Source organism: Lissotriton vulgaris, unplaced genomic scaffold (genome assembly GCF_964263255.1).
Source record: "Lissotriton vulgaris unplaced genomic scaffold, aLisVul1.2 SCAFFOLD_802, whole genome shotgun sequence".
Lineage (NCBI taxonomy): Eukaryota > Metazoa > Chordata > Amphibia > Caudata > Salamandridae > Lissotriton > Lissotriton vulgaris.
The window spans coordinates 208,528-234,728 of NW_028250238.1; the positions used below are offsets into that span (position 1 = coordinate 208,528).

At 44.0% G+C, this 26,201-nt stretch overlaps 1 protein-coding gene across 1 annotated transcript in view; it reads left to right on the forward strand.

The window, feature by feature from the left end:
• FURIN (furin, paired basic amino acid cleaving enzyme) overlaps window positions 1-26,201 on the forward strand; it is a 375,254-nt gene that overhangs the window by 26,182 nt on the left and 322,871 nt on the right. The window contains exon 2 of the mRNA XM_086950518.1: window positions 13,777-14,197. Within this exon, the coding sequence (XP_086806644.1) occupies window positions 14,018-14,197 (180 nt within the window). The 5' untranslated portion in view covers window positions 13,777-14,017. The remainder of the gene's footprint in view (window positions 1-13,776; window positions 14,198-26,201) is intronic.

The window sequence follows — 26,201 nt, forward strand, 5'->3', positions numbered from 1 at the left end:
CATTGTATGGGGCAGGGGTGTGGGGCCACACAGACGGCACCTCTCTCCAAAAAGAGGAGAACAAGTTCCTAAGAAAAGTGCTTTGTGTTCCCCACTCCGCTTCCATTCAATTAATCCATGACGAGGTTGGGGTTGAGTTTATCTCGGACTTAGCAGCCGTTCGCCCACTCTTATTGTGGCGTTCTATTTGGGCTAAGCCAGAAACTCGATTCACCCAAGAAATTATTCTTGACTGTATAGGCCTGGACTTTTCTTTACGTATTCCTTGGCTGAAATATATTAGTTATTGGTTTAAGATTTTGTTTGATATTGATGTTCTTGCTGACCCAGAACTTGTGGTAGCAATACCCAAAAAAGAGATCAAACAAACTTTTTTGATGTACAAAAAGAAAGGGCGAGATGAGGTATATGGTAAGCTAACTACTGTGAAGTTCTATAGAGAACTTAACTTACCATCGGGGTTCCAAGTTTATCTCCTACATGTTTGTCGCCCATCTCATCAATATGTTTTAACCCGCGTCAGGTTGGGTATCGTACACCATTTAGTTGCGTTTCCAGTACAGAAAAAGAAATCGGAAACTCCCTGCCCTTGCGACAATGTTTCACGTCAGAGTTGCTGCCATTTCTTACTTTTTTGTAAATTCTATCACTTTTTAAGATTAAGGTATTTAAAACCCATATTTATTAAATATAACATACAGACTTTTAAGAAAGCCCTTGCGTTACTTTCAGCATTAGAAAATGCGGACATATGTTTTTTTGTTGCCACTTTTATTTTGAAATGTACAGCTGCCAGGAAAAGTATTGTATTGCCATGATTTCTATACTCCTGTCTGTACTTTCCGATTAACGTACAGTTGCCAGGATAAGCATTTTGTGCCAATTTATTTATTCCTGTCTGTACGATTTTAACTCTTATAATTGAGATCCAATATTTAAACGCTTGTATCTTATCCCCACATGAATTATCTTGGATTCCCCTGTATAAATTTTGTAACAACTTCTTTTTAATGCTATGGATTGATTTCATGTTTTGCTTGTATGATTTGTTTGCAAATCGAATAAAAGCTTTGAAATTGAATTGGGTAGACAACTTTATGTCTGAGAGATAGGCATTCCATATAGACATTTACAATCCAGGCAGAGTAAAGCAAGAGGCTCCATGTGCTCTTTAACGGGCAGCAGAGACTGAAAATGTAAAATGCCTGCCTGCTTCTTAGTGTGTGAGGGCTGTATGTAAGTGCCTTCACAAGCTCCGTGACCCCGTGGGGCTTCTAGCAGTGGCGCATGGGGGAGATTTTTATCAAGATTAAATAGGACAAGAGATGGCTCAAAATGTAGGTAATTGGATGAGGTAGATGAGTTGGCACAGGGCATCTTAGGTGACAAGACTGCTGTTTTTTTGTGGTGGGAAGGGCTCCTGAAATCAATCTTTCACTTAGGAAATTAGATTTTAGCTGTTGATCCCGAACTGACCTCTGCTTTATATTTCCATAGAATTAGCAAATGGCTGTAAAGATTTTCATTTCCTACCTTTCGTAGGAAAAGACTAGGTTTACCAAAGGCAACCATATTTTTGCACCCCATGTATTGCACCTCATCAAGGGGCTTGAATTCTTCCACATTCGTGAGCCCATTCCATCATCGGGCCCAGGCGTCGTCCGGCCCTGATGAGTAGCCATCTGGTAGGCTAGGTTGAGGTCCTACTCTCTGGTAGCCTAGGCCACGCTGGTTGATGCCAGGGGCGGTTATCAGTGTTGTGCTGACCACTTGCTTCCCTGCCCTACCAGCCAGTTTGCTGGGGCTGTTGTTTTTATAAAGAAAGGCTCTCCCTCGTTCTTTCTCCCCCGAATCCTCCTTTCATGTGCTTCTCCTAGTGCTTTGGGGCAGCCTTCATGCTGCAAAAGGTCCTGCACTCCCAACCAACGTAACAGGATTAATACTGTTATTCGATTCAGTGTGCTTAAAGACCTTGCATGTTCTACCTGGGCAAACTCCGATGAATATGTGTAGAGTGCCTAAAGCCAAGTGACAAACCAGAGAGCCTTGCGACTGATGCAGCGACCTCACAGCCACAGGTGAAGGACCGGAGGTGCGCGTGGCTGTTAGTCAACCCCATTAGTGAACTTTGAGCTGTTTTCATAGCGTGTCATTTTATCAGTCCAAGCGCGGGGGGAGGGGGGGGGGGGGGCTTTGTGAGCACATCTGTTCTCTGGTGATCTAGTCGGGCCTCTGCACCATTTGCACGCTGGGTAGGGTGTGTGTCTTGTCAGCATCGTTGCTAGAAAGCTGTCCAAGCGTGCCTAAATGGGTCCAACCTCTAGGGTCATTGTGCTCCCTTGTTAGAATACGATGTGAGCAGGGCACAAGTACTGAAAAAAGAAGTGGGGGATGCTGTCACCGGAAGTGACGTCACAAAAGGTGGCTTGCACCATCGAGATCATTGCCTCCCCTCGCTCTCCCCTTAGATACGATTGCATCTTAGAAGCCAGCTCTGGGAGTGTCAGACGGGCTTGGCTTTAAACTTACACGTCATGCATCCGTGGGGATTTTCTTACACATGCAGGGCTCGATCTCGTCCCAGAGAGGCCAAAGAGAGAAGTCCAGTTGTTTAGCAGGGGAGACTGCGTCCCCCCGGTAAAATAAGTGGGGGCGACTCGAGCCCTGGATGTGAAGGGGGCGAGCCCGACCAGCGCTTGGAAGTCCTGCACGTGTCACGCACGAGTTCCTGCCTGATGGTTCAAAACTCCCTGTACCGTGTGAAATCCGTAATGGCTTTATGAAGGTTTAGGGGGCAAAGAAGGGCTTTAAGTGGTCCGGGTCCTGCTGGTACTCAGCACCGGCAATTATTGAAAGCAGGTGCTGAGACTGGTCCCTATTGGGCTTTCCATTTTTGCCCTACCCCCACCCCTCCTCCACATCACCACTGGGGGGGAGGGAGGGGGGAGGGGAATGCTCGACTCTGGAGCAATAACACGGTTCACTGCTTTTGATGTAACTTTGAAGAGACTTGTTGTAGGTCTGGCAAAGACACTGCGTCCACCCACCATTTTCACAGGATGAATGCCGTGTCCCCCCCCCCCCCCCCCCTTTTTTTTTACATCCAGCTGGGACAAAGTTAAGGGGTGTCAGGCCTCCTTTTGTTTGAATATCCTGAGTGTTGGTGGCCTGAAACCTCACACTTAAATGTAAATGCCACGGAAGGATAAAAAAGGCACACCGCTTGTTCTCTTTTCACAAGTACTTAAAAGAGGCATGCTTTTGCCTTTGTTCAGTCCCTATATATAAGAGATGCATGCACTGTAAGAATGTCAGGTGTGTTTGTCTGTCCCAGTATTTACACAAATAATTTCAGTTGCACTATTTTATTTTTATAGCGCTATGCAACCCAATGCAGGGTGTCAGTTCTTTACGTAACATACACTTTATACATTGAGAATACATCCTGTACATGTGCTATACATTGAGAATACATCCTGTACATGTGCTAATAGTGAACAAGATGAGTTACATTAGACCGTGAGGGTTACAAGGTGTAGGAGTCACATGTCCTTCATACCTCACTGTGGACTTTTAGAAGGATAACCATTTATGAACTGCAGGTAACAAAAGGATCTGTGTCAAAAGCAGTAACCCAGTTTACTATCTACACAAAATAAAAATCTACCATCTGCGTGTTAGATGATGTGCTTTGCTGGAGACACATTTACTTTCTCTACTACTTTGATTCAAATCTGGAACTTTACAGCAAATGCATTAAACTCCAGAGTTATCTCACCATTATTACTATTCCCTGAGATTTACTGGACACCTTCCCAACAGATGCCTTAACCCAATCAAATATTTGAAAATTGCAGACTTTGCAACCAATTAAGCATAACAGATCTACTTCCATGGTCTCCTTGTTGCCAATTTCTTTGTGGCAGGGTTGAAATAAATAAATGTATTATTTGAGGCCCAGATTTTACGAATGGGATTGCGCCACTTATTTGACACAACTTCAGCTCCAAATCTCATTTGTTAAATATCATAATGCGCTTAAATGTTTTCATGATGTACCTGATAAACATGTATGAGGTCTTAATATCTGATGTCACTTCTTGTGATGTCTTTTCAAGTGAGGTCTCTTCCTGTGATGTCATGTACAATGTCAAAACGCGTGACATTGTACATCATGCGCTGTGATGGCACATGTCCTGATTTCATTTGCATCCTGCCTAATATGTTTAGTCCACCCCCTCCCTACTTTTTCTTTTTTTAGGACCTGTGCCATGAGCATTTTCAGTATTGTATACAACGAAGACATAGTTGTTGCTTATTTATCTTAGGCAACTACTTGCTGTATTATATATCTGGATGCAATGACAAACTGCAAAATACCAGTCGGTAGGCACACTATGCGAAGGACGGGTTTTAGTTTAGGTATTTGTACGCCATACCCTTAAATACATAGGCCACGCCCCTTTCCCTGGGGTAAAGAACATCTTTTTATGAATTGGTGTCTGCGTCGAATTCCTGTTTTGTTAGCTCTAAGCTGCGGGGCAGCCCTGCTGTGTTGTGCAATATTTATCTGCACTGGTAGAATGGAGGGATGGTTTCACAAGATTTAGATACTGTTTGGGTCTGGCTTAACAGTGCCGAACGCGAGCCACAGAAAAAGAGCTCCTGGAATTACTGCTGAGGAGCTTTGTCTCCGCCTAAATGTTGATTGCATACAGTGGCCGTTTCCACCGAAAGATCTTGCTTTGCACTTGCGTAAAAGGCTTCTTCTCTAAAATCAGCTGTTGGTGGACTTTTATTATACTGTTAAAGCCCATAGAGCGGTATTTTGTGGCATGGAATCCCACCGATTACTATTGCCACTGTATTTGAATGGTACGTAGTATGCCTATGCATAGTGTATCATTCCACGATGTCAAAAATATTCCTTATAAATATCGCAGCTATGCTGGAACTTTAAACCGAATGATACATTGAGATATTATAAGACTGTCTGATAAATGTATATTTTTATTTATTGCTAAAATAGACTAATCCTATTGAGTTTCTTTTTTAGACTTTCAATCTTTTAATTTACTTTGGATATGCTGTTGAGTTTGTAGGTGTAATTTATTGTGTATGCCAGGGTCTCCTGGAATTATTCGATTGTGCAAACATAGTGGTGTTTGCATAATTTTAGATTTGCCACATAATCCCCCGTCTGCTGCATAATCTGCAGATTTTGACAAAAAAAGTTTCTAGCTCAAATGGTTGAAAAGTTACTAAAAGCGCAGCGACGCTTGTTGCTGCACAGTTGAAGGCCCCTTGCAAAGCCTCACTGGTCACATTTCTGTTGCATATTGCTATATTTGGGTGTTAAACTGGTACTAATTAGGTGCAATCAATGCCGAGGCAGTGTTAACAAGTGTACAAATGACAATATAATGAAGTATTACAATCATTAAATGTGCTGTATACACACATGATTTGTGTTTTCTTGCCACATAAGTTACCCAGTCTTGTCATATAATTTGTCCCTTCCCTATTGCATAATTCCAGTGGCCTTGTGTTTAGGAAAGAAGGTCGATGAATGCATGTATTATGTGTGGTGTTGTACAGAGCAAGCCTAGTAAAAAATCAGTAGTGCTGTACAGGGCCAAAGGCAGGCATACATCCTACAAGCGATATGAGAGTTTTCTTGATTCGGGGAAAAGAAGTGTACAGTTATCACTGCATTGTGATGTGCATCTTCAACTCTTTCCTGAATTGGAGCTGTATCAATCAATAACTTTATTCAGATGTGTTCTAGCATCCCTAAGTGTACACAATAAAACCGTACAACTAGCCGTTAAAACAAAGTTCTGTATTAAAATGGTGCACCTGGTTTTAGAGCACCAGAGTTCTTCTTGCATGAGCAGCATGTTTTAAGAAGGAACAAAGATACAAAACGGCTTCCTCGTTTAAAAGCAACAATAAAAATCTTAAGGTCTGCATTGAGCAGTATTAAAACCATGTCACTTTGTTCTTGATTCCACTTTCAATCTAGTATACTTAACATAAACCAGCATAAAATGGAACCTAGATTGGCCAGATGTTTCATCACCGGGATAGGGCTTGGATTCAAGATTGGATACATAGCCTCAAGGCAAGCACAGCAGGTATTTCATAGTTCCAGGTCTAAAAAGGAGCAACCAAGACCGCTCCTATCTGGTACGAGCCAGACTGATGTAATCGGTGAGACAATCAAATTCACTCAAATCAAGATATTGCACCACATTAGTTTTGTCCTCCATATATCTCGAATGCCTCAATTCCTTATCATAAATTGCACTGGCAACAGCCTTCTTGTGAACACCTTCACGCGTTAATGGATCAATGAAAATGAACTGCAGCCTGATCTACAGAGTTCAGCCTTTACAAATGCAAACCAGGGGATTGGTAGTCTCTTGTCTAAAGAGATGCTGTCCCTTCTTATCTCCTTAGTTGGTACTGCTTCGGGATTTCACCACATGGCAAGCCCAAATTAGGTCTACTATGAAGGGAATGGCCAGATCCTTGTGACCGATAAATTTCGAGACTAAATGAGGACAGACAGAAAAGAACCCCACATACCTCTGCCCCGTACATGGCAATCGGTATACATTGTGATTTGTATATTTCCAACATGGGTTAAGAGGAACCCCCTCTTTAGGTTGTGGAAGACCGAGTAGTGAGCTATTAGCCTTGGAGAATCTAGTGGTGCGAAGAGATATAATTTAAGACCAATATCCTTGGGCAGAAAAGGTAACTCCCAGATAGGGAAAATTAAATACACGGCTCAGACAGTGGTTACCAAGTGACCTATTCGAAAGGTTACCATACATGGGGCCACAGGGCTTGATGTGAGATTTAGAAAAGTTAGTCTGAAGATCAAGGGAGGACATGAAACCATCAAAGGCATGTACAAGCAAGTGCAATGCCCCTGGAGTGAGAGCCGTAAGCACTGCGTCACCGCCTAAAGGACCAAGGGGCGGGGACTACCTTTTTATAATGAGTGTATCAGGAGTGGCACGAGTTAAGTGGGAATGTAGCTCATTAATGTAAAGAATAAATAGAAGAGGGGCCAACACGCAACCCTGTCTCCCTCCACGATGAATGCTGGTATCCCTGGATACCTCACCCAGTATGCTGATGGGGACCCTGGCCTTCATATCCTTGTGAAAGTGTGCAAGAAAGTGTACCAGAACTATATCCAAACCTCTAGTAGCAAGCAGATGCCACAATTTGACCTGGTTCACGCATCGAATGCTGATGAAAGGTCCATAAAGGCCAAATATCACTTGCATCATATTGCAACTGTGTATTTTCCCGAAACTAAGTTTAAATTCAGACATTGCTCTATGGTTCCCACTTAACAATTAAACCGTATTGACAGGGTGGTAAAACAGACTCCTCTGTCAACCTGGCCATGATCCTGTTATAAATAAATCTGCCTAAAATCTAAGCAGTTTTATCAGTTGGAGAAATGGGAGCAGTATTGGGGATGTTATTCCAGATCCAGGGTACTTAGAGGGGGAAAAAGGCGTCTGCCTTGTTTTTTTTCTTATTTTTCACTCCATAGTCTCCAGTTTTATGGTTAAATGACTGCTGATGTGCCCCGAGCAACCAAAGTTGGTGAGCTTGTCATTATGCCGCTGGTTTTGAAATTTGTGCGCAATGGCACATTGGGGCCAATGCAGCTTAATCAATAATTTCTTCAGGCGAGAAGTTCTGTAGCATGTATGAGGCCTTTTTGGAGGGGGTTGGGAGGGGCAGTGGGTGTTACCACCAGCCAGATGTGATTGTATGAATGGATGGGATGTAGGAGTGCAAGGATAGGTAACAGAGTATATGTATGATGCCCTGTATTAGTGCTCAAACTCACTATAGCTAAACGCTTTCAGTTATAAGCACAACCTATTGGAATTGCTAATACTGGTTTTGGTTTTTATCTGGTATTCAACTTCAAAATAGTTGCTGACGTTTTTCATTAATAAAATCTGGGCACATTAGTATGATCATTGTAATAAATGCTAACTTTCCTTGAATATTACAGCGTGTTTTTTTTCTAACACATTTTTAGTGTTTGCATCACCTCGGGAAAAGCAGAATGCTTTCTGCCATACCAGGGTACAGTCAGAGTGACTTTTCTGAAAGATTGCTTCATAACGCCGAGACACCAACGGGTATTCGTGCGCTTTATAAATTGTTAAAATAAATAATGCAAGTAGGACTCACTGAAAAGTTTAGATTTATTTCCCATCTTCATCCAAAACTGAAAATGAGTTCAGCAGTCCCACAGAGAATCGTCAAGTGCACCAGTGTTCACTGGAAGTCCCAAATATACTTCCTACAGTGGTCCCTTGCACATTTTCAGACAGTCCAACATTAATTTAAAGTGCTGCTTTGAATTATTTATTTAACTTTTTCCTTATTTGAAAAAAGGCTTTGCAGCACACAGTGAAATCTCTGGTAGATTAACCATCCTGATTCGGATCCATTTCGTCTTTGCAAGGTCCATACCCTTCACCTTTTCAGGTCTCATGCTTTGTGGCTGTGGACACCTTCGAATGCTAAACTTCGTAGTTTCCTCCATGTATTTACATTATTAAATGTTGTATGTTTCCCAAGCATTTCTTGTCTTTCACATCCTTGTGAAATCCAACAAAACTTATTGCATTTGAGATTTATCCAAATTTTGGGTTTATGCCTTCTTGTTGGCATGCTAAAGTAAAGTGGCAAAACTGCTAAAAACAAAAAAAAATCATAAACGACTACTGACATTGACGCATGTAGTTACGTTACTTCTGCGTACTTGAAGGATGTAGTCTGCCATGCGCTGCACTCTTCCCTTTGAAGGAAAGCTGGGAGCATTCTTGGCACGGTTATCCTAAGGCTGTTCTAGCAAACAGCATGTACAAACTTGGGAGAATCCCAAATAGAGCGCATGCCAAAGGCTCTGTTCTTAGAATAGGTACTTAACCTCCACTCTCAAACCTCAGGGTTGCAAGCAGGGAGCCAGCATGGGCAAAGCCTATAGTTCTTGGCATTGTGATCTATTACCTTTGCAAATGGTTTTTATCCATGCTGTGCAGCGTAGCAAAGGTATATATGTGTGTATATATATATATATATATATATATATATATATATATATATATATATATATATATATATATTATGTATTCATTCAATTCCTGGCGTAATCCTTGTATGTAAAGACACCAGAGTCGAGGCCCAAATCAATTTTGCAGTGCTCAGGTTTATTGGCAAAAAAACAGCACTGCAAAATTGATTTGGGCCTCGACTCTGATGTCTTTACATACAAGGATTACGCCAGGAATTGATGCATATTGGGGTTTGTCGATCTTGCCGAGCGCCCGCTGTGGAAGCGGCAGAAGCACGCCATCTGTGGCTTTTGGATATATATATATATATATATATATATATATATATATATATATATATATATATATATATATATATATATATATATATATATATATATATATATATATATACAGGGATGTGCAATGTTTGGCTGGTCGCAGCCCATGAAGCAACTTCCATCGTCATTTTCGAGCTGCATGCATGTACTTTCTTTTTCTTTTTAGTTACTGATGTGAATTGGATTAGGAGCTTAAAAAAAAGTTTCACTTTAAAAAAAACAACAACAAAAAACAATTGATATGAACGGGAGAACGGAAGTAACGCTTGGGGCCGAAGGGGAACGGATTTAAAAGCAACAGTGTACCATGGCTTGTTAACTAACGCGGAAATGACACAGGGGATTGCAGGGGTAACAGACACTGATTAAACACCAGGGGTCGTGGGGGGATAATGGCCGTGAAAGCAACACCGGGGAGGGTAATGTCCATATGAGCATTGCAGGGATAAGGAAGCTACGTGGAGGGCAAGGGTTGGTAGAGTGGCCAATGAGGAAAAGCATATGGATGAGTGCAACTAGGTGCGGGCGGGTGACAGCAACACAGGGAGAGAAGTACATGCGTGTGGCAGCTCATGAGAGTGCATGCCTTATTGGAGTGCTCAACGCAAAAGAAACGGATGGTGCTTAAAAGCAAGCAATGGGAGCAGAGATGCCAGCCAGTCCAAGCAATGGTAAAGAGGCAATGCTTTTATGGTAGAGACAAATACATTTTCAAGCTGGGGCATTAGAGTGAAAAAGAAAACTAAGCTATGGTTGGGTAACAAGCTCGTCTGTGTTCATAGTGTGCTTCGTAACAGATAGCTCTTTGTTGTAGGCTTAACCTACACAAACATTGGCATGGCCATATGGTCTCGCCTTTTGGGCCTTATAAGTATTTAGTTATGCAGCACAATATCCTTGGTGCAACAACACCAACTGTTGCATGGCTAAACACTTATAAGGTCCCAAAGGCGAGACCTATTGGCTATGCCAATGCTTGTTTTGTCCTTGAAATGCTGGCAACTTCTTCCTGCCTGTTCATATGCTTGTTTGATATAGCTCTAGAAGTGTCTGAAGGTGTCTGAAGGTGATTCAGTTCACAGGGTACTATACAAAAACAAAACATTATTAGCAGCCTACCAGTGGATACTTTATTCTAAAATGAAGTGTTTTTTGTATTTAAAACTGGTAAGGAAAATAATTTTGGTCCATGCTTAATCAACATGTGAACCTACAGATTCTATTTCCTGCTGCACAGACCCACTCAAGAACCATCTTTATTAGTCCAAACAGTGGGCGAGTCACTCCAGGGTCGCAGTGTTCACATTGCTGAATGGACTCTCTTTTGGCAGGGATGTGCAATGGTTGGCTGGTCGCAGCCCATGACACTGTGGTCTTGTAATCACTGCAATAATACAAATTATCATTAACAGTGTACAATTGTCCCCACTGTGAATCATTGCCCTGATTTCAAAAGCTCTGTAACTCAAACACTTAACGGACATGCATTAAAATACAAACACCCCTGAACAATGTAATAGTGCAGCCCACAAGACCCACTACTAAGTCTTAACGCACTTTGGAAAGTTTATGACATAACGGCGGTGCTGGCAGACTTCGTGGACATGTTTATCAACCCTGGGCTAATGAAAGGCTGCAGCGACTTATTCAACTATTTTGCTCATTAGCGAGTTGTTTGTTCATCAAGTGCAGGACAAATTCAACTGTGGTAAGATGAGCAGAGTGTGTTACGGAGCAGGCGGCAGCTCCAGGCTTCCAACAGGTAGTGTGTAGTGGGAGCGTTCAAGAGTAGGAGGGGCAGGGGGGCTTCCATTCGCTCTGAAAACAAAGTGTGTAATGCATTGCTTAATGAGCAGACCGTCATGTAATGAGGTCAGTGATGAGAACTCACAAAGCGCTCTCAGCATGCTGCAGAGTACAATTGTCACTTTTATTTACAGCTCTTAAAAACGTAAAAGAGCTGTATGAAGCGTGTAGTAAAACCAAAGTAAAAAAAAATATGTTCCACAAAATGTCATAATATTGCACTGTAAGTTTTGTAGCAGGCACATAAATCAAGTGAGCAATCTCAGTTTGCTGGAAACAGTGTTTGGATATTAACCATCTGATCGCTATAACGCGTGCCTAATAGTGACTTGCGTTAACACACATACTGTCCGAGGAATTGCGGCAACAGTTGGGAAGAGATGTGCAACACCCTTGCACACCTTTGGAGAAATGCAAAAAAAAAACTCATCCTAGCCCCTCCCTCAGCCTCCGCGCCCACATAATGAACATTTTGCGGGTTGGACCTTTCATGATTTTAGAACTCATGCAGTGCACAGCCCACAAACGAGCCTGCCTCATTCCAGCTGGATCCCTGTTCCTCCTATTGCAATGGTGGTGGTACCGAAAAAAAAAGACAGCCGCATGGCAGAGGTGGGTTTGATAAGCGGGAGGTGGTCAACCAATGAATGAGTGTACTGCTGGCGACATAGGTATTGAGGGGTAAAGGGGAAGGCCTCATGCTGGACTTTTTGAAGGCAGGGTAAACTGACAGGTAGCAACACTAACAGCGTAACACAATGGGCGAAGCCTCGCCCTATGGCATTTCTAGTGTCTTTTGTGAGGTTCCAATTAGATACTGACGTGTGGAGAGAACCTCAGGAAGTGACGTTTTCAACGTTGCAAAGGCTGGATGGCTTTTGGTGGGGTAGGCTTTACAGAAATAGCATTGTTTGAAGTATTATTAGCCGGTGATGCCCATCATACCCGCTTGGTAAGTTTATCTTTGTTTGGCTTTCAGGTGCCTGTGTGCAGGGCACAGGTCCTAAACCAGCCCAGTTGGGGCGCTGCAAATAAAGCAGCCACACGCCTTCCTTTTCTGACCATGGTGCCCAAAGTAACCAAAACACAAGGAGCTCCAAAAGTAAATAAACAAGGAATGCGTGTGTGTGAGAGAGGGTGAGGAGGGAGCAGGAGGTGAGCCCGGGAGTGGTGCATGCGAACATGGTCTGCTCATTTTCAAGCACTGCACTCGTGCTTGTGGCACGCCCATGCTCGCTCCCCCGAGGTGGATGCTGCCACAAGCACGAGGGTGTGCTTGAAAATTTAGCAGAGCGACGGCTAATGGCCCTCCTAGGCAGCGCATGCCCGCTGCATAGGCGAGACCTAAAAAGCATTTCCATTACATCATAATATCGTGCATTGAAGGATTACTTGCTATTCCTGAAGACAGTTTCATGTGTGTCTATTTGCATACTTCCACAATCATCTGTCCCTGCGTTTATGTAAAGAAAAATGTAATTCATGTCTCTACCGTTCTCTGTTTCAGATGAGTTAAATTTTACATTTTTGTGATCCCAGAATCCATGCTGTAACATGACTTGTGTTTCAGTTAATATGAACTGTTTAGGATAATCTAGATGGAGGGTCCCTGCTTTGTTGCACTGTTCCGTTGTGGTAGTATCATGGAAATCAGCTGTTTGTGCTGAAACGGTGATCACAAAAAGCTGGTGCAGTGGTGGCTCTGATGTTCTAGTGGCATTGATGGAATGCCTGAAAGCAGAGTAATACAACATGGTGAAGTCTGGTGAGCGTAAAATTATGTCTGTGAGATGCCCATCTAGGGGGGATTGGGTGAATTTTGATGTACTTTGTGTGAGAAACCTTAGACTTCAAAGAGTAGCTAAGTAGTAGCGGTTGTGGGGGAGATATCGCTGTTCATTCAGATGTCTGGTGGAGTTATTAGATGAGGTACAAGAGCTAAGAAGGCAGTATTTTAATTTTGCAGTAGTTTCCGTACATCTTTGGATTGCATGTGCTCTGTTGTGTGACTATGGAGAGGTGTGAATATCTGTCGAGTATCACCCTGAAAATTGGAAAAGCAGGGGGGTGTATATGTGTTGGTAGGGGAGGAGTGGCATGTTATGAAGGGATAGATGTGTGCATGTATAAATTTTCGAAAGATTAGGTGAATGGGTATACGCCTGTGGGAGACAAAGTTTAGCGAAAGGCATGGCTCAATGTTCAATAATGATATTGGTTTAGTGTTGGTTCCCGGCAGCATTGCAATCCACCCCCAGTTGTTTCCCAAAAAAGTTCCACCTATTTGTGCTTGGTGCCCCTGTTGGCTCCTTTTTCTCTACCGATATGTGCAGTAGATAGGCACACAACATACATATCCTTCTGCACTTAGCCTGCATCTAATTCAAGAACAGTGACTTAATGATGATGGGTCCTGTGTTTTGTGTGTTGCGCGGCTTGTTAGGGGACATACCTGCATTCATGTTGAGGATTCAAACCAAGTGCTTGCTATTGTGGCATTCATTTTTTCCTTTGTTTATATCTAGAAGCAGTTGAGATCCAGACGCTGATGTCCTCGTGCCTTGCCTGCCTCCCTGGTCTATCTGTGGTTCTTCCTCATTGGCTTGTGCGACACCTGAGATAAACCACATGATACTCATGACTGCTCGAGAACTGGATGAACATAGACTGGACACTGAAAGATCTCGCTTGCCAGAGGAGGGACTGGAAGACTTTGCCCTCTGAATCGTCCAGTCTCACTTTCACCTAGGACGGTCAGACCTTCTCATGGATCGGACATCTGCTTTTCTACTTTTTCTGTGGACCTACGTGAGCGGACTTACACTGGTCGTCGAGGTGGTGATGGGGCAGAAAGTTTACACAAACACTTGGGCTGTTCATATCCCTGGGGGGCCAGAGGAGGCATATCGCGTAGCTAAGAAGTACGGCTTCATAAATCATGGCCAGGTGAGTTTAGCTGGTGCTAGGCAAACAGAGGTTCGCACCAGGAGTTATGTACCTTGTGATAGACATTCACTTATATGTTGTTGAGAGATGAATGACTGCACGTGTGTTCTAATGTAATTCTAGTATTGTTTTTCAAATGATTTTTTAAATTAATTTATCTCTTCCAGCCCTTCTAATTTGTAACCAAGCTGTAGACCTTGAAGTTCTGAGGCTTTCATCAGCTGAGCAAACGTTTTTTTTTAACATCAAAGAAAATGTAAAGGTTTTTTTGTTGTTTGCAGCTACCGCAATCATTAGCAACCCCCATCTCTGCAACCACACCTGAAATTAAAATGTCAGTTTCCCATAATATTTTATCAATGCAGGGTCTTGCTGTTGTACATGGGCATTTGTTTGCTTTGCAGTTGGATTATTATGGTTTTGCTCGTAGACTGATTAATTTTTTTACGTTGAGCCTAGCGCAGCGCGCATGCGCTGCTCTAGGAATGGGCCTCTTGAAATCACTCCAGACATTCTGAAAGCTTGTGCGTGTGGTTGTCGCATTCTATTGGCCTTTGCGTGTGACTTTCAAAAATGAAAGCCCACAATTGGCCAAAGGCGGGTGCATGTCCCATCGTTTCTGAAAATGTTCACTGCCACGTCCTCCAGCTGTCTGAGGTGAGCAGCGGCACGCAGGATACCATCTGTTGTGGATCATGTTTTCTTATTAGCGATGAGGCTTTCACTTTCGCCGCCGCGCTTGTTTAAACTCTCCCTCCCTGCTCCACAGCGGTGTTCATTCTATCCCTCTATGTATTTTCTTTTAACAGCACGGCCTGCTGCTGGATGTCCTTTCTTTGCCCCTCTGCTTCCGGTTAGTTGGCTACATAGTAGGTGCACACGCACTGTGACGCCGCTGTTCTTACTTGCGTTCTTCGGTGGCTTACTCCGTTCACTCCCCATTCCTTATGTACATTTTACAAGGGGCGAGGCCGCCATGAATAGCTGGACCATATGGTTTTTGTGAGTTGCAGGCTATGTGCATCTTCTTTATAGTGCATTGTCTGTCCGTGGGGGGGTTGTAGTCCGGATTTCGTCACTCAAATGGTGAAAAATGGCACGGAAGTCTAACATTGCAGTCTGGTTATAAACTTGCCATTACTTGGTGGTGTTGTGGGCACGTTCAGTTCCAAACAAAAGTTAAACTAAAAAGTAAAGACTGCAGCAAACAGGTATGGAACTTTGGAGACAGCAACACTGCTGCGTACTGCTGTGTATCCTACACAAAATCTAGTGTTTTACTATGGCCACTGTTTGTTGAACACCTTTCCTCACCTCCTCTTACCTACTTACAAGATCCTCGTCTAGTGCCCATATCACTCACCAAGTTTCCCTTTTAAGATGTCTGACCCTTTTGTTGTCTCCTCCCTCTGCCCTGGATGCAGCTCCTCCTCTCCGTCTTAGGCACACAAGCCACTCGCGGACCTAAATGAACTGCCTGACTAGGAAGGCTGCGTAGTAGTCCAGGGTTCCGCTGCAATCTGCGCTGTTTTAGTGCCTTTTTATGGCGACCTTCATTCCATGCCCTCCTTGGAGCCCTTTGAGACTAGGGAGGCTGCACAGGAGTCTGGAATTCCACTGCCACCCTCCATGCACCTGTGCCCTTCATGGCAACCTTCATTGCATGCCCTTTTCGGAGCCCTTCTCTATCTGTTCCTCTCAAAACCCTCCACTGTCTCCTGCTGCCCTGTCTTCGTCTTACCAATGTCTTCACTGCCTCCTCCACTGAGAGCCCACTACTGCCTACCATCACTCAGTCGATCTCCATGCACCACACACTCAATTGACCAATCCAATAGGTCTCCCATTGGTGAGACCTATTGGCATTGCCAATGCTTGTTTTTTGTGTGTAGGAATTGTTTTGAGCACTATTTTGTCCCAGCGTACTACTCATATGTTCATTTGCAGGATTGGTCTGTTTGTACCTTTTTTGCAGCACCCTGGATGTATAGATTTTTCTTCATGAGCTAGAATGTGGAACAAAGCATTCCTTCCTTTTATATAACACCCGTCACAGACCGGAAGGCGCCATTTGCAATCTCTTCTGTATACCCGACGCCTCCCCTGTAACTTCCCCCGTAGGCTCGATTCTCAAAGTATTTTCTGTCTCATAGGAATTAATTGGTTAGTCCAAACTAAGTCTCAGTCACCAAAATACTTTTGGTACATCAATCCCTTCTCTAGGGCAGGAAATGTGGCCTAACGGCCAGAGCTGCTGACTTTGGAAATGGGAAACCAGGTTCAAATCCAGGCCTAGGATCAACATCCTGTGATTCTGGGCAAATCACTTAATCTCTCCGTACCTAAAACACGTAATGTAGTCTGGTGCTCATGTAAAGATTTGTAATGCCCTTGGACTAAGTTTGAGCTATATAAAACTGAAATAATAAAATATCAAGTCTATTTAATGCAGCTCTCTCAGAAAAGGAGCTTTGGGTTGTATCTGGCATAATCTATATTGCAAGTACATAAAGCACGCCTTACATAAACCCCAGAAAGATAAAGTATTGCCACGTGACTAGTAAAAGGGATATATGCCAGAGATCCAAATCAATTCATGAAAACTAAGCAAGGACCGTAGGACAATCCAGGAAACATGTAAACCTCTTGAACATTTGCGGCAACGTTGAGGATTTCTGAATAAATGCGTATGAAACATAACACTTTAGATTACCTTTAATATATAATTGAAACACGCACAGGAAATCTTGGTTTCTGTTCGTTTTGTTACTGCAGAATGTTTACGATGAATTTTCCAGCTTAGTACAGACTTAATCGAATGCTAATAATTGAACATGTTTGCACCATGATTGTTGAGCATGGCAAAATAATATAGATGGGTGAGAAAAGGAAGTGTGTAATGGCGTCCTGTAAGTTCCGTACCCCTGCCTACGCCTCCATTGAGAGAAGTGGTATGGAGGCCCACGAGAGTAGTCTGTATCCTAACAACCTGACTTCACTCATTGTAAACTATGATCAATTTAAGGTGTTTTTATTAATAGCTCACCTTGTTTGTTGAATTATTTTCTAGCATCCCTCCACACACCTGTTCTTTGGCAGTATTTACGTTCATGTGAGCCTGCTGTAGAACCTCAGAACTTTTATGCCGTAGAGGCAGCTGGCATGTACCAAGGGTGGTGAGGTCAGGTGGGGGGTCACAAAAAAGAAAGAAAAGAGACTTGCCATCCACATGCAGCACGATTCCTCCCTCCCTCTGGTGTCTTTTGATGCCGGGTAAAGGAAACCACACTAGCCAATCCTGGCACTGCTCTCGCAGCATGAGAGAAGCTCCAGGATCGGATAGAGCAGGCTCTCTGAGCCAGCCGCGTAGCTAGGGGGGGGCGAGGGGGGCGGTCCGCCCCAGGCGGCACTCATTTGCGGGCGGCAGCTGCGCAGGATTTTGTTAGGGAGTCAGTCGGGACACTGGCAGTGATGTAGACGCCGGTCACCTGTCACCCCCCACATACGGCTATAACTAAGCAGCTGGCACTGCACACGTGCAGGCCAGCCCCCAGCTGTACAGTAAAATATACCAGTTACGAGCACCACCACCACGCCTCTCTTTAGTGGATTATCTGCAGTGAAATATAATCAACAATGGCCTGTTGAAAACAGCACATGAATCCATCCAGGCAGCGCCGACCTTTCTTTGTTGTTTTCCGGCAGCGCAGGTCACGAGGAGGTCAATTAACATTCAGGTGGGGGGTCTGTAACTTTCCTTTCCCCTCGAGAACGCACATCACCTTGCAGGAACTGAAGCCTGGCGCCTTTCCATTTTGCGCAGACCCCTCCTCCTCCCTCACAAGCCATGCGCACAGTGAGGAGGCCCGCTGATTCGTAGGCTGCAGTGTCACGACTCATGCAGCTTTCTTCCTCTCTCCCGACCTCCCTCCATTCCCCCTCAGGCCTCACCTACCCACCTCTTGTTTCATGGAGTGCACTGAAGCAGCCTAGGGGTGAAATAAGAGCTATACAGGCAGCCAACATGACAGAAGTCATCGGCATCCCTCTCTGGAATCTGTTCCGCACTCTGCCTGTTTCCCCACAGCGCTTTGAAGCGGCCTATGGAGTCCATAAGTGCTACGCAGGTATCCGCCATGACCTAATATGACGGCCGAGTTTCCCCGCTGTCTGCCAGCCTCACCAGGGGTTGTCACAAAGTGCTAAAAAGCGGAAGATGTCAACCTGTAACTAAAGCCAGCTTCTCGAAGCAGGCCGCCCCAACACCCTCAGCACAGGTACTTGTGCCCACCAGACATCGGTACTATCGGCCCGGGCCGGCCACCTGCAGGCCCTGCTATTAATATAATAGCTTGTGAATTACACCGAAGTGTATCTCGGCGCAGCAAGTAGTAAACAATCCCAGCCCGGGCGGGACCCCCAGTCCAGCTGAGCCACGCCCGGTGAAAGCAGGCTTCTGCCAATGTTGCCGAAGAGATCAACAGATGTCCTCTCCGGCCTCCTGGCCACAGCAGTGCACAATAGGTCCTGAAAGAGGGCCCGACCACATCAGCCATCAAAGTATCATAACCAGAGAGAGAGCAGCATAGTGCAGTGGCTGTGAGTGTCACTGCACCAACCAGACATGCCACCTTCAGCCAGTATGCAGCACTGCAGCTTGCAGCCCCAGTTACCCTCTTCCAATCCCAACAAACTGGTGAAAGACGCTGTCTGGCTCACCCTGGCACTGCAGGAGGACACGCCATGGTGGCACAGGTGAGAGGGCACTGAAGTAATGCAATGGGATGGATGTCTGTGAGAGTGTCAGATTGGAGTGAATCATGGTTTACTGGGCAAAATATTCTATATTGTTCAGGTGTACATATCAGGGATTTATGTGTCTTGGAAGCACGCTGGAAACCGGGTCCAAGGGAGTGGGTGGGGCCTGCTCAAGGTCTGTCACTACAGGAGGCACTTGCTCAGGAATGGAATGCAATGCAATGAGTTGAACTGGCATATCGAATAAAGATTTGTTTGTGACACGAAATTGGGAAAACACACAGGAAGGAGATTTCTGGAACACTGGTAAACTTATTGTTTCGAACCACGTAGTTTGGATGTTTATGGATTAAACCAAACCTCATAGTTTGTCTTGTTTAGTCTTATTTTCTTCTGATTCTGTGCCTCTGCTTGTTTAAAGGGCGCTTGCTTGAAATCCTCATTTCCTTCACCATGACTCAGATCTTTGCATTATGTGCTCTGACTGAAGCATTCAGTTTTCTTCTCAGCCCCAAACCCATGTCTTTCACATTGATGGGAACATCAAGATTTTGGGGACCTTTCTATCGTCCTGTTCTCAAGATGGCAAAGCTTCATTTGGTGATCTGGGGTGCACTCACTTGCTGTACCATTGTTGTCAGGCCAGTGTTAAACCAGTTTTGGACTAATTCCAAGATTTGGACACAGTGTACCTGATCTTCCAGCCCCCCCTGCAGTGGCAGAGTGGGAGGTTTTATAGACGTCTCTCTGGCACACATCTCTTCCAACATGAACCAGACATATTCGCAAAATGTATTTTATGAGGATTGTCTGTGAGTTGCAGCTTTTTACTAGGTTAGTGCCCTTTCATTTCTGGTGCTTTACAGCAGTTTTAAAATCTACTTGGAGTTACTCGTTGCTCAAATGGTTGTAATTTCTGATATTTATGTTTCCCTCACCTTCATTGTTAGATTTTGCTTGTGAGAAAGTGTCACTCATAGTCGTTGCATGTCACTCATAATTACACTGAAATTGTGAAAATGTCACACATAACCAATCTGAAACCTTGGCAGCTATGAAAATCCTGCCTACTTATTTATCACAGGTAGTGTTTCATTCCTAGTCGTTTAACAACCATCACTTTTCAGGAGTTTTTCAAACGTCCAAAGTTAAGACAAATCCCAGAATGCTACTTATTATTGACTTAACAACCGCCTGTACTTGCTTAAGGCGTCATACTTGAAATGGGGCCACTTAGCTGCTGTTAAGTGTTGGAGTCGGACACAACATATGTTACTTTTTCTTTGCACGTAGTTGATGTGGGATAAATGTGTTTTTAACCTTTTCGCCGCTTGGTATTTTGTTGAAAAAAGGTCACATACAGTGACAACCTTGATGTTGATGAGCGTTTGAACGAATACTGGGCGAGTGCACAGTTAAGCTTTCTTGCACAAGGCATACAACTAAATAAATTGACTTTTAATGCTTTTGTAAATATTACTTGTGATTTCAGTCATGGTAGCAGTTGAAAGTTTTGAAGCCTTCTTCCACAGGAGTGTATATGCTTACTTCACTCAAAGGTGTGCATAAGTCAGGAGAGGAGTTGGCATAACGCTAGGGTGGGCGACCTCGAATCTGGGGAACTGGGTTCGAGTCTCGGCAATGACGCTGAACATCCTGTGATTCTGGGCATATCTCCCCGTGCCCAACAAAAATAAATGTGTCCTTATGTAATGCAACTGTTGCTATGTAAAGCGCTCTGATACCCGATTCGGTTCAAGTTTGCGCTATATAAAACTATAACATAAATAAAACATGACCTCATTTTAATATTTACATCCACAGGTCATTAACCTTCACTCTAACGCTGACCAATATTAAGCATTCTATCATATTCATATTTAACACTTTGAAAACCTACCTCTTTAAAAGGGCCTGTGGTACTTTCTTGTCTGAACCGGACACCACCCTCGATCCCATGGATTGGGCAACTCCATCAAATAGGAGGACCCTTCCAAAATCAGATTGTTCGCAGGAAAACTGTAAGGAATCTCCCAGTTACCTGGAATTCCTCCTGGACTGAACAGAAAGAAAAGCCTAGATAGCAGTCTGGAGTGTCTGAAATCCTGCCAATGCACCTCCGCTCCTTGTCGTCCTTTTCCCCCCGCATTCCCCCCCAAGTACCTATCAGGGGGGCGCCAATCTGAGGGATAGCCCCGGGCGCCAGAAGCTCTAGCTACGCCCCTGCTCTGAGCTCCGAAGAGCACTGGAGGCCTGCACGTTGTTAGAGGACTCTAAAATGTGCATGTCTCGCTGGCCGTCGCAAGAGGGCTGTCCAAAGAGACGTGCATTTTAAAGCGTACTGTACAGCTCCCTGCTGCTGCTACTCCGCGGCACTGGCTCCGCCCTTTCCCGACCGTTCGGGGCGGGTTGCTGAAAAATAAAATGGCGATAACGATCCTTTATTACTATTTTATTGTTCTGCTCTGGGGCTTGTGGGGAGACACACCTCCGCTCGAATGGAGGAGCTGCTCCTGTTATGTAGTATTTGACCAACCCAGTTACTGAAGCGTGCTCTTATTTTGATCTATATATTTATCATTATTATTATTTTTTTAATATAATGAACATGGAATCTTCTTTCTGTCTGCCCAGACTTCATCTCCGCAGAGGGGGGTACTCTAGGCATTACGACTGTATTCCCGGTCAGCTATCGGGGAATCTGTCTGTTCCCTCATTAAATATTAGACCATCTTGACGCTAATCCTTCTTGTGTGCTTGCGCATTCCTTCCCTACTGTAATTATTTGATGGGCTTCAAATGAACCGAAGATTAATCGGGTGAAATTACAGCAGGGGTCAGCTACAGCGGGCAGCCGAGCGATAGCATGACTTGCTCCACTAATTGCTTCTGCATGTTTGAAATGGATTCTTGGAAAGGGCTAAAGTCTAGTATAGGGCTGCTGGGACGAAGGCTTTTTTTTCCCTTTTATTTCTATTTTGGGATAGTTGTTTTTCAAGATCTCACTACACTCTGGATTCGGCCACCAGAAGATGGAGTGTGTTTTGACACTAGCAGCACTGTTGATTCAGTTTGTTGAACATCGTACTTTGTTGGTGCACAGAATATAATTATCAAGGAACCAGGTTTGGATTTGACATCTCCTTTTTAAATGCCCCATCCTCCTGTCGTAGGGCGTTGATAGTAGGAGCTGTAAGCCGAGAGATCTTCACTCTTAGCAGAGAAATTCTGGTGGCACCGAAAACTGAAGTGTACGCTGCACACGTTTATCACAGATGGAGGTGTGGCTGACTACATGACAACATGCAAGTGTCTCGTCCCTCCACCCAAGTTTGTGCCTTCAACCCCCCTCACTGCTGCAGCATTCCCCGTACTCCAGCGCCATGAAACCGTTTGTTGTAGGCGTGCTTTACAAGTTCATTTAACATAACATTTTAACATAACTTTAACATATTTTTTCCACCCAAACCTCTGTGTGGATAACGCTGCACTACACCCGCCCTGTGCTTCAATTTATTGTTGTCTCATATAGTGTGTATGTTGCACAGAAACAACTTCACGTTTCCATAAAAACGCTTGGACTTTTATTAATTGATTAGTTGGGTGTTTTTGTGAACATGCTATAGGGAAGTGTAACCCTTTCCTCTTACAAAGTCAGGGGAATTCATCCATTAATGCCAGCCATGTGCTAAGGTTGCAAAGAAAGGCTAGTGTTCCGGGTGCAAATTACAGTTCACCAGCTATAAATTGTTTCTACTGTATACAGTATATTCCAGCTAGTGGAATTTTGGGCAGTGGGCTCTGTATGTCTAGTGTTTAAAAAGCGAATGAAAATTTTAGTGGTTAAGAAAATATGTAATACTTGTCAGGGGTAGTAAGAGCTATATAAATACAATTACAATAAGCACTGGTATTGATCATTTACCAGCTTCAAGATGCAATATAAAGCCACTCCCCATAATAGGTCATTAAATGGCCAGATAAACCCATATGTCAGCTGCTGGATCAAGTAGATCATTTGGAACTAGGCTTCAAGACTTCCCTCCGAGGGTATGACTAGTTATACTCCCTCCAGCAAGCTTTGTTTTCCGTCAGTAGACTACCATATGGCATGTTCTTGAGTTTTCGACAGATTTGCAGCCATTACTCCCCCAGCTTGACTGCGATTTCTCAAGTCTTGTTCTTTATTCCCAAACCACATCCTGCCCATTACAGATTCTGACCCTTACTTCTCCCTCTGGTATAACATTTCTCATTTGTACACATGCTTTCCCTTTTCACTGGGACTTATTGATGAGAAATATTCTTCAGGCACCTTCTGCCACAAATAAATGGCAAATGGTGGAAAAAAATCGATAAATGAATGAGCGAGAGGTTGAAATGGGGGTGATTGGCACATGGATCATTTCTCAAAGAAGTGGGAGTAATAAGTAAGGGAGTGAGACCACTCCACTTTCAAATATGCAGACAACTTAATTAGAGGGTAGTGAGGCCACTATGATGTCTTGCCGATCCTGTTAATCCTTAGCGATTTTTAAAAGTACTGTTACCCACTGGAGTTTCCTTGTGTTTCACAATTGAGTCCACGTCTAAAGCATGTAATATACCTGATGGGCTTAACCTCTAGAAGGAGGGTGCACATCTAAGGATGATATCCTTATTGGGATCTGTATGCAACCCAAAAGGATTCTTTAATTGACAACTGATAATAGGTTAAGATTAAAAACATATGTGATGCCTAATGGGGTGAATTAAGACACCCCTGGCATCCAACATATCGTGATCCACATGTTTCAGCCATTTTAGCCCCGCCGGGTCATGGTTTTCTTCAGGACCGTAACTTAACCAATCCCGTCGTACAAGCTATCAGTCATTGGGTTGTGTCTAATGATTTTTTTCCTATTGATTCCAAATGAAAATTGTGAAAGGAAATGCACGCATTTGTGCATCTTGTACACTTACTCCTAAGTTCTAAAATTTGCTGGGTGCCTCCACAGTGCGTCAAGGCACTCTGCACCTCTCCACTCTGCGCCTCTCCTCTGTACCTTGCACTCTGCTCTGCACTACTCCTCTCTACTCCACTCTATTTTATGCCAATGCACTCTACCCCCACGCTACTCAACTGTGCTCCACTGCACTCTATGCCGCAACACTGCACTCTGTGGCACTTTACTTTACATCAATTCACTTTACTCTGCACCACTCCATTCTACCCTCCACCGCTCCACTTGAAACCACTCCACTCTACCCTGCACTGCTCCACTATGCACCACTTTACCCTGCACCATACCACACTCCATTTTGGGCCACTGTACTCTGCATCGCTCCACTCTGACACTTTACTCTATGCCACTCTATTCTACTCCACTTGATTCCACTCTGCGCCACTACTCTCTACACCACTCCTCTACACCACTCTATTTTACCCTGCATCCTTACACTCTGCAACCTTCTAATCTATTCTGCACCACTGCACTCTACACCACTGATCTCTACTCTACTCTACACTCTACCCTGCACCAGTCCACCCGTCACCACTCCAATCTGTCACTTCACTCTCCTTTGAGAAAATCTACTCTGTCACTGCTCCCTATTCAGAAGTAATCTGCACTGCACTCCACTCCAATCTACTCTAATCTACTCTGCACCAGTGTATTTTACACCACTTCACTCTAGGCAAATCTACGAAACTGCACTCTACTATACTCCACTCAAATGATTTACTCTACCCTACAATACTGCTGCACTCTACAACACGACTCCACAGCGCTCTATGCCACTCCACAACATTCTACTCCACTCTGCCACTCTACCCGATACCGCTCAACTACAACACTCTACTCCACTCTGTGCCATTCCACTCTCCTACACTACTCTGCTCTATGCTAGTCCATTCTATGACCATATACGCCACTTTGCTCTACACCTCTCTGCAATACTCTGCCACTCCACTCTGGTACTATATTCCACTCTACCCCCTTCTATTCAACTGCACTCTACTCCCGCCGCAACACTCCACATCACTCAACTCTACACACTCCAGAACACTCCACTTTACAACACTTCACGCCACTCATCTTTACCCCACTATCTTTTAACAGTGCTCAACAGCGACGCTGCTGTACAACATGGCTAAAACGTAGTGGCAAGGCCAATAGCTCTTACATAGGCGAGACCTATTGGCTCTTCCAATCCGTGCTGCTTTCTTGCGGAGCTGCTTGCGTATGCTGTGCAGTATTTAACAACCTACCCCTTGCCTCTGACCCTCACTACCAAACAAGGGTACTTTGTCACAAGACACCCCAGCTTTCAAACTCGCCATAACCTACTGCCTCTGTTTATTTATTGCTGTCACTCATAAAGGTGACCTTTTTTTATTTTGGGAGTTTTTTATAGCGCAAACATGACCCGAACACTGTATCAGAGCGCTGTACAAAAAGTGGGTAAGTTTTAGATACAGGGAGAAATGCAGTAGCGAATATGCAAGCCGAAAGCATATACAGCATAATAATCGGCCGACATATTCATGCTCTGGGTATGCCACTGGAAGGTAGTCAAGCTGCGAGGCTATTGGGTTAGTCTTGAAGGATATCTATTCAGCGCATGCTTTTTTACTTCTTTCTTAAAGGAGAAAGTTGAGGGGTTAGATTTGGTAGCAGGAGGCAGTGCTTTCCAAATTTGTGGGGCTTGGCCAGAGAAGGAGCTGTTGTAAATTTCATTTTGTTGCTGGTTGCTAAAGGTTAATGTTTCGTAACATTGTTTAGATCTTTTCCTATATTGTTTACATCTTTGCTCAAGTAGTGGTCATTGCACCATCTGCACAATCAATTTTTAAACTCTGGCATGGAAGGCTAAAATGCTCAGTTCTGATCTAGGAAGGATGAGCATTCTGGTTCTACTCTGGAATCAAGACAACTTTCAAAATAGGATTTAAAAGATGGTCTACTTAAACTGCAAAGCGATACCAAAGGGGATGATGGACGGAGCGTTTGAGCAAATCAAACACTCAACCCTAGTCAACTGATCTGGATTTAATCCATTACAATTCTTTAGCTCACTCTGCCACCCCAGTTCAGACATGGCCATATGCAAATCAGTCTGACCCTGTGCCTCATGGGAACAGTTCAGCCCGAACTGCCAAGCCATGTCTTCCCTGGACCAGAAACCAGCATGACCGGTTTCGGATTCATAATCCTCATCAGCCAGGCTATCTTGAATCCAGTGGTAGTGAGCTAGGGACCCACGT